The following is a 13,478-nucleotide window of genomic DNA, read 5'->3' as shown; positions in this document are numbered from 1 at the left end:
ACAAATGTCGTCAGCTGACACATAAGTAAAGGGTCCAAAATGTCTGCAAAATGTCATCACACTCATTACTGACACTTTGCTGCATCTCATATGAGGTACATTATCATTGCCTTGTAAGCCCAGTTCAAAATGTCCCCTCAGGTATGACTGAAATGCTGAAATAACAAGGTCCTATTGCACACTGAGATCATATATAAATGACACAGATCCACATATGCACATAAGACACAGACACACAATCTTTACCTGGACTTTGTCATGTAGCTCCTGAATACTGCTGTCTTTGCGTGTCACAGAGAATTCAGGGCTCTGCAGAATGGCTTCACCACGAGTCATATAGCTGTGGACTTCAGTGAAATCCACATCGAACCTGGCAATAGATGCAGACAAACACAAATGTGTTTTGTATTATAAGGCATCACACTGTGTTGAAGCACATAAGATAATGTGGTGGTGAAGTTCTATTAACACTACATTTACAAGATTGCATACAAGATGTCACATAGCAGCACTGTAGTAATGTATTTTCATGTAATCATATAGGACCTCATTTCAGCTTCACACTCAAACAGTTAGTTATTACATATCATAGAGGGAGTTTACTATTATCCTGTAATATTTTAAATTCGGTGGAAATGATGAAATACCATTAAATTATGGAATGTTGGTGTTTGCAGATGTCTTCTGTGGAGAAAAACCTTTGTCAGCAACATAAATTTCATTGTCCTGAAATAAGAACTGCCAACACATTGGAATTGATGTGCCGAGTGGAAAAACAATTCAGAACTGTAACATGTAACATTTCTGGCTGACTGACAGCTGCCAGCTCTAATTACAATCCCACTGCAATGACCATGCAGGCCACACAAATGTCTGTGCTGAAAAGCTGAGAATTAAAGTGTGGACACTTTACATGTCTTGTCTTGAGATGACCAGTCATGATATATGCATAGTCGCACCTGCACACAAACCCCCTGTGATCAAAGGGGATATGTGTTCTTCATAAGTTCTTCACCTTGCTAAGAACACCTCTGCCAGGTCAGGCTAGGTAGCAACTGCTAGTTAGCTCTGTTGTCTGCTAGCTTAAAGTTGGTGTTAGCCACCACTACTCAGCTGGTGCGTAGGCTGCCCACGGAGCACTATATTCGAGTCTTCTTCTGCAGTGTTTTTGCTTTGCATTTTGATATGAATACCAAAGCAAAGCAAGCAAAGCAGAACTCTTCTGTTTTGCCCTGTCCTGAGGGGGTTTGGTTTCTCTTTGTACAACAAGGACCAGCACGCTACGTGCCCCGCCTGCCTGGAATCCAAAGTAATGTTCACCTGACTGTGCTCATGCATTGTAGCTGAGAATTAGTCAGTGCTGTAGAAAACCCTTAAATTTTATTTTAACTTACATTTAACAAAATGCCTCAAAAATGACCAAAAAGGTTCACTGTTAAACTACCACTACAAAACTTCTAAGCTTGCTTTTCTACTTACTACAAGGTCGAGGAGAATTTTCAGGAACTTCTACTTGACTATTGGCAAAAGTTCAGTTTAAAGCTGCTTACTATTATAACCACCAAACCTAGATACTATGAGTATTCGCAATATTTCATCACCTACCTGTTGAGATAAGAGAGTAAAAAGGGATGCATGTATCTGAACATTTAATAAAAGTTAGAAGGCATCTTGAAATGAATAATGCTCCAACGCTCACGTTTTCAAGTGTAGGAACATAAACACACCTTTTCCTGAGCTCAGAATCCACAACTACTTGTCTCTTCTTCTGTGGAGGTGGCGACTCTCGGGTCTGGCGGACACCTGACATCTTCTCTCTTGTTGTCACTTTGGTTACAGTCGCAGTTACTGAGTGGGTTAGCTCAGAATGCTGGGCTGCACTGACAGCTGCCGAGAGCTGAATGTTAAAGGGAGAGCATAATACACTCAGGCAGACTGTTTAACATCAGGAGCTGAATTATACAGATGACAAATCATCATTCTTGACAGGTGACAACTGATGGTTGGACATCATCTATCATACAAGGTCATGAGTACAGTGTTTTGCAGTATAAGTGTGGGTTCCAACAAGAGCTCTAGACTGAGTGTGTGTGTATGTAGGTGAGTGCACACTCAGACAGCTGTGGAGGCAGTTAAGCAGCAATTTAGACTATGACTTTAGAGTAGACTGTAATGACAATGTGAGAAGAAGCATATGTAGAGTGTATGTATGTGTATGTAGAGATCAATCTGCTGGTTATCTCTTTCAATGGAAAAATAAATAAAATAAGAAAGAGAGGGAGAAATATCGATATCTGTGCAACCAGCTTGAGCACTAATTAATGTGTGCATTTAAAAGTACGTGTACATACAAGCAGTCCTCAACAAAACATTGCGTATTAAGTGGTTTTCAGTTGGCATTTTCTTAATCTTAACAAATCTCGTGCAGATGAGAAAACCAAAGTTCTATGATTATGAGGCCACATGAATTTATTTTAAACAGTCAAATCTGTTTAAATGTGCATAAAATGCACCAAAAGTGAAGCAGCCACTATCTTTTCATTTCAGACATGCATGCAAACAGGCAACAGAGCTTTGCCTGTTTGCATGCATCCTTTACATTACTGCCATCTTTTGATCACAGTTGGTTGTTGTTACTGAAAGCTCTGCTTGTTTTGTACTCACAGTAAACTGCAGCTTCATTGTAGATAAACCTGTCTTTCACAGTAAATTGATGGGAAACCAGCATGTGATACAAGCTGCCGCTGGCACTGCTTTTACTGCTGCTTACAATCTTCGCCTTGCGTGGAAACACAGCTACCATCAGCAAGTAAACTAGATTCAGCGATCCTCGCAACAGATGAGTTCCTCTTTTAGAGAGAAGAGTCTTTCTCATGGCAACAATTAAACATGTTATACTTGTTCACTCCTGTTCTCATTGGACTGTCTTGAACTTTAATCAACACAGCTACATTGTAGCCACAGCGGCTGTGGCTACAATGTAGCTGCCATCACCAGTGTGTGAATGTGTGTGAATGGGTGGATGACTGAACGTGTAAAGCACTTTGGGGTCCTTAGGGACTATGCAAAGCGCTATACAAATACAGGACATTTACCATTTAATATCTAACTTGCTAACTGAAGCCTTTTGAGTTTTTTGCAGTTTCCCATTGCACTGTCTGACCTTGGGGAGAATTTGCTGAGACGGCTGATGTCATTCCTTCTCAGCATAGTGTTAACACATACCTGAATGCTCCAGACTGACAAACTACCTAAACATTTACTTTTATAGAAGTGGCCTCACTAGCTGATATTCAGTTAATCACGTGCATTTGTATAGTAGTTACTGGCAGCTATTTACTCTCTTAATCCCTATTGGAAGGAATACAGTGCACTCTGTTTTTCACACTCTGTTTTTGCACATTGGCATAGTTTTTGTTAAATAAATACTGACACAATGTAAAAAAAATGTGCCATGATGTTCACATGACTCTACATACAGTAAAAGACACCTCAGCACTCACTGTACCTGGGTGATACTCATCTCTAGGATCTGGACTAGTTGCTCCCAGCGCTGGGCAAAGCTATCCAGTCTGGCCTCTAGTTTGCTGGCCACCTCTTTGTTCTTCACACTGGACAGCAGATCCTGGCTCATTGAGCATAATTTGTCCATGGTGGGACGCTTAACATCAAGGTCTGCCTTCACAGTCTTACGGAACAGACACATACACACAACAAAAGTTGCAGAGATCGAAGCCTACCTGGCATGTCACTCATGTAACTGGTGCAGAGTTTTTTAAGTAGGAACATTTTCTGTTCTTTACAAAAAGGTACAGCAGCTCCGGTATAGGCATACTCACAGTAAGATGGTGCAAACAGGCCACCATCTCTGTCTGGTCCTTCAGGTTGGTTGTCTTAATGGACCCAACCATCTCCTCCTTCTGAGTTAACCAGGAGTCAAATAAACACTGTAAGAAAACAAGAAGACAGAAAAGAGTTTGACAAGAAAGGAGTAGAGAAAATGTGTAGAAATGGAAAGATAAATGAAATTCAATTTAATTCAATTGTATTTCTATAGTACCAAACCACAACAACAGTCACCTCAAAGGTGACTGTATATGAATAGTGTAAGGTAGACCCTACAATAATACAGAGAAAACCAACAATCAGATGATCTCCTATGAGCAAGCGCTTTGTAAGAATGGGAGGGAAATATTCCCTTTTAACAGGAAGAAACCTCTCACAGAACCAAGATCAGGAGGGGTAAATAAAGGGACATATAGGAAACACTAAAATAAAAGAAGAAGAAACCAGTGGAAAGTAAGGAGACTGACAGAAAACAAAATAACGAGTTAAAGATGGGAAAACTGAATAAGAAAATAGGAGGGAAAAGAAGGAGGGAAGTTAGATGCCAAAAAAGGATGAAATGGGCCGACAGGTGAGAAAAATTGAAAAGAAGATAACACTGGTAGGAGAGAAAGATGAAAAAGGAAAACAAAAGAGATGGTCAAGCAAAGGTCATAACAACAACAACAACAACAACAGGCAGCACAATGAGGAGGCAGGTGCTCTACATTCAATTTTATTGATACAGCATCAAATCACAACAACAGTCGCATCAAGGTGCTTCTTATTGTAAGGTAGACCCTACAATAATGCATACGCAGAAAGTAGCTCACAGGCCTCCATTGCGCTCGAGGCTTGTGAGCTAATTTTTTTTTTACCATGTTGTGGAAAGGAATGACCAGTAGAACAATGCAAATATTATCCTCTAGTATCATGAGGAGGAGGAATGTTCAGGACGATCCAGGGTTAGAAGATAAAGAAAATATAGCCAATATTTAGACCACATGCCACCCTTTCTCTGAAAAAGCACATCACCCACCTGCAGAAGAGGAAGAAGGCTATGAAGTGAAGGAATCTGAACTATGTTCAAGTAGGTTCTCAGGCATCCAGGACATGGTAGTCTGAGGAGCTTGGAAAGAAAGTGACTGGGCTTCTTGAAGTTTCTTGAATTTTCAGATTGTGAAACTGTAATAGAAGATGTGTCAGAGGACTGCACATCTTCCATTTCAGTTATGATGAAGATCAAGAATCAAGCAAGAAAGAGGAGTCAACTGCAGAAAGAAAGCTGTCCATGATGGGACCAGTGCAGAGGAATGAACCTGAGCTTCCTCCTGCACGTGTGTCAAATATAGACACGCCTTTGTCCTCATGAAAGTTTGCCTCATGAAAGTTTGCCTTCACTCAGACCCATGCCCTGGTGTTCCTACCATGCCAAAATATAGAAAAATGTCATGTAATGAGTTGGAATAAAGATGAATGAAAGCTTGAAACACAGAGATGGAGGATATTTTATACTTATGGCTTTATAAACAGTCAAAGCAGACGGGGTCATTTTTGAGCCCAGAGGACAACAGATGTGATTATTTGCTGCCAGTAAAAAACTTGAAGTAGTTTAAAAACAGCTTTCTAAATTAACTTTGACATAAACCCGTCTGTGATAATCTATTAAAGCAGCCGACTCTGGTTGTGATACGATAATCACAATAACTGATCATTTAATTTATTTTTTACCCAAAATCAAAGAAACATTTCGTATAAATAAGGTTTTATCAGACATAAATTTTAAATGAAATGAAGAAATGGTGTCAAAATTTTTTAATTAAGTTTTAATTAAAAGTGGGGGGAAAATCTACTTCATATTAATTAAGTATCAATCAAACCAGATGGGGAAATTTTGACCCCTGAAGACAACAGCTGTGATTATGTGCTGCCATTTAAAATTTGTAAATGATTAAAAAAAACATTCTCACTAAAGTTCAACATACAGCACTCTGTGGTTATTCAGGTAGTCAAAATAATCTAAACATTTAAATATTTTATTGTCTCGTTTTATTTTCGCTCAAAAACAGACAATACTTTATGTAAACAAGGTTTGGTGGCCCTAAATTGTAAAATGAAAGGTAAATTTGTGGTAATGTGTTAGTCTTAAGTAAAACTCAGGTGTATTGATTGACAATTTATACTTATATACACTTATATACATTTTTGTCCCCTGAGGTCCACAGGTGTATGGACCCTCAGGACATTATGAGGGTTAATCCTTCCATCTTGACAAGTTTCCCAGTTCCAGACATCAGACCCATCCCCACAACATAATACTCCTACCACCATGTTTCATTATTAGATGTTCTTTGGTTTGTAAGCCTCAGCCTTCTTTCACCAAACATAAAGCCAAAGAACCACAGCTGCGTATTATCTGACCAAACAGCTTCCAGGATGGATGATTTTGCTCCAGGTTGTCCTTAGCATACTTTAGTGTGGCTTAAAGGTGTGAAGTGGATTTTTTCAAAAGGAATTCACCACTTGGCTAAGTCCTTCACTACTGTCTTGACAGTTGTTCTGAGGTCTTTAGATACATCTCTCATCTTTTTCTTTCCAGAGCCTTTAAAATACTTATTTTCTGTACCGTTCCTGTATACTACACGTACATACATCCATGATAAGTCGTGGTCATCTTCCTGATGTGCTCGTGGATCTCTGTTGTTTCTTGGATTGTATTTGTAAAACTCACTATTCCTTGGCCTCCTTCCTTCCTTCTGCTTAGCATACAGTCTCAGGGTGTTGAATTTAGGTTGAAACCCTCCATGCATGGTAAGGAGCTTTCTTATCTTGATGTCAGTGGCTTCTATCTCCTCTTCTGGCAAGTTTATTATCCTAGCACTGTATCTGACGACTGGCAGGGCATAGATGCTGATTGCCCAGATCTACTTCCTCCCATTCAGCCAACTCCTCAGGACCTGCATGACTCTCTGCAACTGTTTAGTGGTTGGAGCTTTTCTAGCTGGCTCTTCTTTGTTCTGCAATGTTACCTTCTGGTAGCGCAACCCCCTCAGTTCTTAGTACCTTTGCATCTCTTTGTTACATTCCAATGTTGCTGCTGTAGATCCTTGTGGTGTGAATCAATGTCTTGATCACTCCTGACATACAGCTTGATGTCATCCATCTAGAGGCGGTGGCTAATGTTTGCTCCATTCTATGGTCTATATCCGTAGCCAGTCTTGTTACTGAACTGCCCGAGGGGGTTTAGGCCTATGCAGAACATACGGGGACAGTCCATCTCCTTGGTAGTAGGATCATGTAGTTTTAGAGTCTCTACTTTGACCAACCTGAAGGCGCTTTATATTATAATCTCATCTTACAGTCTTGAGCAGTGTTGGTCAAGTTACTTGAAAAAAGTAATCAGTAACTAATTACGTCCCCCAAAATGTAATCCCGTTACTTTACTGATTACTTATTTTCAAAAATAATTAATTACATAGTTACTTTTTAAAACACGATGTACAACCTGAATAGGTGATAAAGCGATAGATCTTTCAGCCCAATTCTACTTTTTCTGCATAATCCATCATACAAAATGTAATCAAATGGAAAAGTCTCTTTTTAAAACTTGTTTTATTAGTTTTAACCTTTTAACTTTATGCATCAAGCAAAAATTTAATTATATGCACCATTCTCTGACTGGAAGAAATTTGTTTAACATTTAAACCTATTTTCTGCACATTCCAGCACATAAATTTTTTTTTTGTGTGTGTGTTTACACTCACTCTTTCAAATAGATGGAAGTAAAACACAGCAGAAAATAAATAAAGTCAAAGACTAGCGGTCCTGTTGCTCTATTTTCACCTGTAAAGCAGGAGTGGGGCAGGCGGAGGTTTACCCTGGTGCAGGTGTGCCGCGGCGGTCAGTGGAAGAATCCGCGAGTTTCTCTGTGAGTTTCCCATTACGTCGTTGCGCACTTGGTGCTTGCTTGGAAGTTTAGGGTTTTTTCGCTGTAAAAAGAAGTTTTCTTCCCACGCACAACGGACACTAATGTTTTTGTCACTTTTTATGGAATCAGACTCAAAGTAAGGTCAGTACTTCCACGCTTTAAACGCTGCACGCTCATACTCTCTCCGCACTCGATATATGATCCATTGTTGATCTGCACACAGCTGTTGTCACGAACGTCGCACTCGCTTACTTCACTGTCATGAGACATTCTCGCAAAAAACTCACGGTTTTAGTAACGCAGTAACGCAGCGTTCCTACGGGAAAGTAACGGTAATCTAATTACCGTTTTTGCAATAGTAATCCCTTACTTTACTCGTTACTTGAAAAAAGCAGTCGGATTACAGTAACGCGTTACTGCCCATCTCTGGTCTTGAGTGATTGTATCTAACAGTAGCTGGTATTTCTGACAATTCCTTTGTGTGACCCGCTCATGTATTGAGCCATATGTCTGTTCATCTTAGCCATGATGCCTGACAGGAGCTTCCATGTGGCGCTGAGGCAGGTTATTGGTTGGGCATCTGGGGATCAGTCTGAACTTTGGTTAGCCATTCCGTGTGCATGTCATTCATTAGCAGCTAGAGTGCTGTCAGCTTGTTTAGCTGGTAACTGTGAATCATGTCAGAGCCTGGTGTTGTCCAACTCTTCATGCGTGAGACTCTTTCTTGGATTTATTCCACTGTGATGGTTACTAGGCAAGGTTAGGGGAGGTAGCCAATGAGCATTTTCTTATGCGTTGCATCCTTCTCCCGTATGCTCTTCCAGTACTGCTCTGTCTTCACCCTTGGTGGGCTGTTCATTTATTGTTTGCCTGCTACTGAGAGTACACCTCAGATTGTTCAGTGACAGCCGATTTATTCTCCTGGCTTCTATGTCTCTGACACGCCTGCAGTTTTAGAGATACTCTGAACCAGTCAAGCCATCACAATTTGGTTGTTTAAATCCGTACACTTACACACTTTTTCAAAATTCTTTCCAAAGAGATAATCACGGTTCATCACTGATTCATAATATTATGCCTGATCTGTGCATTTGTGTTAACGAGCAAGTTGAACAGGTATAGATAAAATGTAGACAATAAGTGTACACGAGAAGCATTTATCCAATCTGTTCTAGACAGGTGAAGAATCCTCACATGCATAGACACATTCGGGTTTCTCAATACATTAGCAATCTTATCTGTGATCCTACCTTAGACAATCATACCTGTTCATTGGTGAAGTGCTGCCATTTCAGGAGAGTCTCCTGAAGCAGAATCCAGCGTTCTTCTGTCCATCTACAAATCGCTGCCCAGCGGTCACCAAGCACCTGCACAAACGAAATAAACACAGACACCCATATAGATCCCACTCAGTCCCCTAGAGCGTGATATGTGTATCCTCAAGCTTTTGAGTCCTTAGAGTTTGAGAAACTTAGCTATTCCTGAGGATTACCCTGTTCTGGACAGAGACCTCTGATGTTACACCTGGAATCTACTGAAGCCACTCTTCCGGTCTGGGGTTATGGCTCCTAGTGCTCCTATTACCACTGGGACCACCTTGGGGTGGATTACCTTCCACTTCTGCAACAGTTGTTCCTTTAGCCAATAGCTACTTCTGTATGTTTTCGTGCTCCTCCTTTCTGATGTTGCTGTCCACTGGGACTGACACATGTATCACAAATGCAGTTTTCTGCTCTTTGTCAAACACCATTATGTGAGGTTGGTTTGCCAGCGCTTCATTTTCAGGTCATCATGCCTTTTATACAATGCAGCCTACTGTCATATTTTATTGATCACCTCTCAAATTTTTTTTGTGAAGGACGTTTTTAATGCATCCTTTTATATAAGTGTCCTAATTTTCTTTGGTTCACAGCAGCCTTTACCTCTGATTCAAGCTGTAGTTTGACACTGTTGTGCTCATCTCATCCATAAATAAAACATGTTATAATGGACTTCAACGCCAGATTACATTTTCTCTTTGTCTGTAATCCTTCTTGCTTTTACCAGCTCTTGTGGATGTGCCCACAGTCAGTCTGTTTCTGCCATCAGATTTTTGTCCAAATCATAGAAAACTGACTCTCGTTATTGCCAGCAGATTCATTTTCCGTTCTCTTTTTTCTTTTTCCAGTGATGAAAAAAAAGTTTCATGGTCTCTCCAAATTATAGATGGCATAACATTTTAACACATTACCCTTGAAGGGCTTGACTCAATTTTGGGGCTTAACCTTAGGCTAACCACTCAAACTGCAGTTTCTAGCACTCATGTTTCCCTCATTTTTTCTGGAGCATTAGGAATTCTACTTTAATTATTGCAGATTTTGTGAGTTAACAGTGGTAACAAACAAGTACACATCAAAGGCTAAGAGAAGGATGGATAATTAATCACAAAGACAAAGAACTGGAGTTTGTGTGATGATGACAAGTAAATTAATTTAGCAAAAAGTTAAGATAAACACACATACGGCAACAATGTCTTACTGACAGGGCTAATTACTGCACAACTGCAAAGACAAAACAATCTCAATGTATTTTCCATTAGAAACAAAAAGCCCACGTTTTGCTGGAGAGACAAAAAGAGAACTCAAAAGACATTTAGAAAGAAAATTAGCCCGTCAATAAAATTTCTTGCTAATCTGTGTGATCAGCAAAAATATGTGCAGTGTGAGCAACGGTGTGTGTGTGTGTGTACTTGCCTGAAGTTTGCTCTCCAAGGCAGCAGTGGTGCTATCTCCACTGTTCTCATCTACCACCACCACCATGTGGGTCAGAGAGTTCACCCTCACCTGCTCAAGTTCCAGGTCCTCCTGCAGGAGCTTTAGCACACATTGGCACCCATCAGCACCCATCAGCATAAAGAATTCCCAAAAATGCTGATAGTTTAATCACAGATTAAATTCAAGATTAACCTGCAAAAGAATAATGTGAAGAGAAAACTATGGACTTGAGAGAAATCATGAGGATACCACATGCTGCCAAACATGTTGGAGCAATTTTAGGGTATGGGCATGTAAGTCTGTGAGTGGAAATGTTCAGTGATGATGTGAGAGCTGATAGAAGTAGTGGAATGAATTCTGAAGTGTGCACAGCTACACTTGCGGCTCAAATTCAGTCAAATGCTAGCAAAGCTGATCATGTGCAGGATGGCTGTAATTACCAGGCAATGTAAATTTTTTAGAAACTGTCTTGAATTAAAGCGGAAAGTCTTTCAGAAAGTTCAATCACACAACGACTGCTTGAATAATTGTTTGATATGTAGTACACCGCCTTGTGTGTGCTGGAGCACACAAGACAGCCCCATAACATCCAGACCCTGAACTTTTAAATTTCAGGGTCTTTATGCTTGAAAATGACGCGCCAAAAAGGAATGATTACAAACTCTGTGTAAACCATCTTGATATCAAAATAAACATCACAGCAAAGTAAACATCACAGCAGATACCATTGTGTCAAAGTAACATATAACCCCTAACCTCTATATAGCATATAGCAAAATGCGAAGTGTAATTTTTGTCACGCTCTAAACAAAATTAGCAAACGAAGGCCAAACTTGCAGTTTTGAAATGTGTGAGATCTGTGCTTTCAGCAGAGACGCTGTCTGTGCACATGCTGTTGGGTGAACGGGGGAATCCGTACTTTGTGTTTACACCTTTTTGCAGGATCTTTTTTACCTGCTGTTTAGATGTTTGATGTTTTAGCTGTGTTTGGTGGTCATGGATATGGATTTGTGAGCGTTTTGCTGAGATTCTGACTTTTCTGTGGAAGCACAAACCAGCACAGCTCCTCCTCTGCCCCCAGTACAGGGGGCATTGTGGTTGAACAGGTTAAGGAACTCAGGGTGAATCTCCTCCTCCCAAGGAGAAGTACTATCAAGTAGTTTTTTAAAACTGTCTCAGTGGCCTTTGACCTTATAATGGGTGAGTTGTCTCCCTCATCTCCACATTCTGCTTCCTATATGGAAGGTGTGACCCTGGGATTGAGGAGATCTTCAAATGTTCCTACAGCCACCTCACTATGTCCCCAGTAGAGGTCATCACACTCCAGTCCATGTGTGCAGAGCACTACCTCCCTCTTCTGACGTCAGCTGACGTCTTGGCTCATGACTACGTTGACCTCTTCCACTTACTTCAGGCACTACTTCACCAAATCCCCGTCCCCTGGTCTGACTTTAGGGTGGAGTCCCTATAACCTAGTCTGGGTGAAGGTAACATGATTCCTCTATTTTTCTATCTTCGTGGTAGTTTATTGAAACCACTTGGTCTAGGACAGAGGTGGGCAATCTCAGTCCACGAGGGCCGGTGTCCCTGCAGGTTTTAGATGTATCCTCGAACCAACACAGCTGATTTAAATGGCTAAATTAGCTCCTCAACATGTCCTGAAGTTCTCCAGAGGCCTGGTAATGAACTAATCATGTGATTCAGGTGTGTTGACCCAAGGTGAGATCTAAAACCTGCAGGACACCGGCCCTCGTGGACTGAGATTCCCCACCCCTGGTCTAGGAGCTATGCTTTGGTGGTAAGATTCAGTGGGCTCAAGATCACTGCAGGGATTTTGCTTTTTCTGGTCACCCCTTGGCTTCAGTGATCTCCAGCTTCCACCAGGCCATTTTGCAGCTAGGTATGAAGTGGCAGGGATAAAAGTTAGTACCTCCAAGTATGAGGCCATGATTGTCTATGAAGGTTCTGCTATGGATTTACTGGTGTCCTCATAAGCTACAAGGAGTGGAAATGAGAGGCTTCAACATAACAAATTAAGTTACGGAAATGTATGAAAAACCCACTATTACTGCTGTATAATTCACACAGAAGATTATTCCTCATAGACTTCAAAAGAGTAGTTAATGTGTACACACAGGTCATTCCAGCTCTGGAATAACTTTATTATAGAGATTTCTTTACCTTATAAATGACTAAAATTCGGCCATGTGTTACAAAAATCTAACTTTTAGTAGATATGGCAACAACTCTTTTTGTGAGTTTTATGGTTCCAGTGCTGGTATTGCAGTAATGTAGTGGGGTAATTTAATTTAGCAAGATGAATGCAAATGTTTTCAATGTTCATGTTCAGGCAACAAAAACAACAACGGAGCTGGGTAGGAACAGATTGATGGGTAAACAGATGGACAGAAGTTCACACACCATGAGGAAAGATGCAACAAAGAAGCGAGGAAGATGCAGATAATATGTACATAGGACGAGATTAGAGCAGAGTGGACACACCTGCCACAGCACAGCTGAACAGAATCTGACAGACAAGACACAGGAAGCACAACTGAACATGACCCACATGAGACAGAGGACTATCAAAATAAAACAGTATGTAATGCACACGCTGAGATAAGACACGTGAACTTGACATAGGGACCGGACATAAACAGACATGGAGACACGACTGACTGAGGAGACAAAAGGATGAAACAGAGATAAATACTGGGAGCAGGACTAAAGATGTTTTCACTAGACCAGACAGGGAAAACAAATAATCACAGAGACAGGACACAGAGAGACCAGACAGACACAAGGGCATGACCAGGGAGACAAAAAGCGAATGTGCATGGGTCTATATCCCTGATAATTTCAGGGAGGTTTCCCTAAACATGCCGACACACTTTAAAGACGATTGTGTAATCAGCAAGTTTTGGTTTTGATTATCTACAAAGTTTTATTTTAAACTAAGATCTGTAGACACT

At 40.6% G+C, this 13,478-nt stretch overlaps 1 protein-coding gene across 4 annotated transcripts in view; it reads right to left on the bottom strand.

The window, feature by feature from the left end:
• Nucleotides 1-13,478, bottom strand: part of dmd (dystrophin) — a 284,621-nt gene that overhangs the window by 145,988 nt on the left and 125,155 nt on the right. For 2 of the 4 annotated variants that reach the window (XM_084922101.1, XM_084922100.1), the window contains 7 exons: nt 10,486-10,605; nt 9,019-9,120; nt 3,840-3,947; nt 3,509-3,688; nt 1,728-1,897; nt 1,606-1,641; nt 247-370 (listed from right to left, as the gene is read on the bottom strand). In XM_084922101.1, the coding sequence (XP_084778227.1) occupies nt 247-370; nt 1,606-1,641; nt 1,728-1,897; nt 3,509-3,688; nt 3,840-3,947; nt 9,019-9,120; nt 10,486-10,605 (840 nt within the window). The remainder of the gene's footprint in view (nt 1-246; nt 371-1,605; nt 1,642-1,727; nt 1,898-3,508; nt 3,689-3,839; nt 3,948-9,018; nt 9,121-10,485; nt 10,606-13,478) is intronic. The other 2 variants (XM_084922102.1, XM_084922099.1) reach the window with 1 other exon arrangement.

The sequence above is a fragment of the Perissodus microlepis genome, chromosome 23 (assembly GCF_051167445.1).
Source record: "Perissodus microlepis isolate ML-2025 ecotype Zambia chromosome 23, ASM5116744v1, whole genome shotgun sequence".
NCBI lineage: Eukaryota > Metazoa > Chordata > Actinopteri > Cichliformes > Cichlidae > Perissodus > Perissodus microlepis.
The sequence above is the reverse complement of the archived record's forward strand: the minus strand, read 5'-3'. Positions and strand labels throughout refer to the sequence as shown.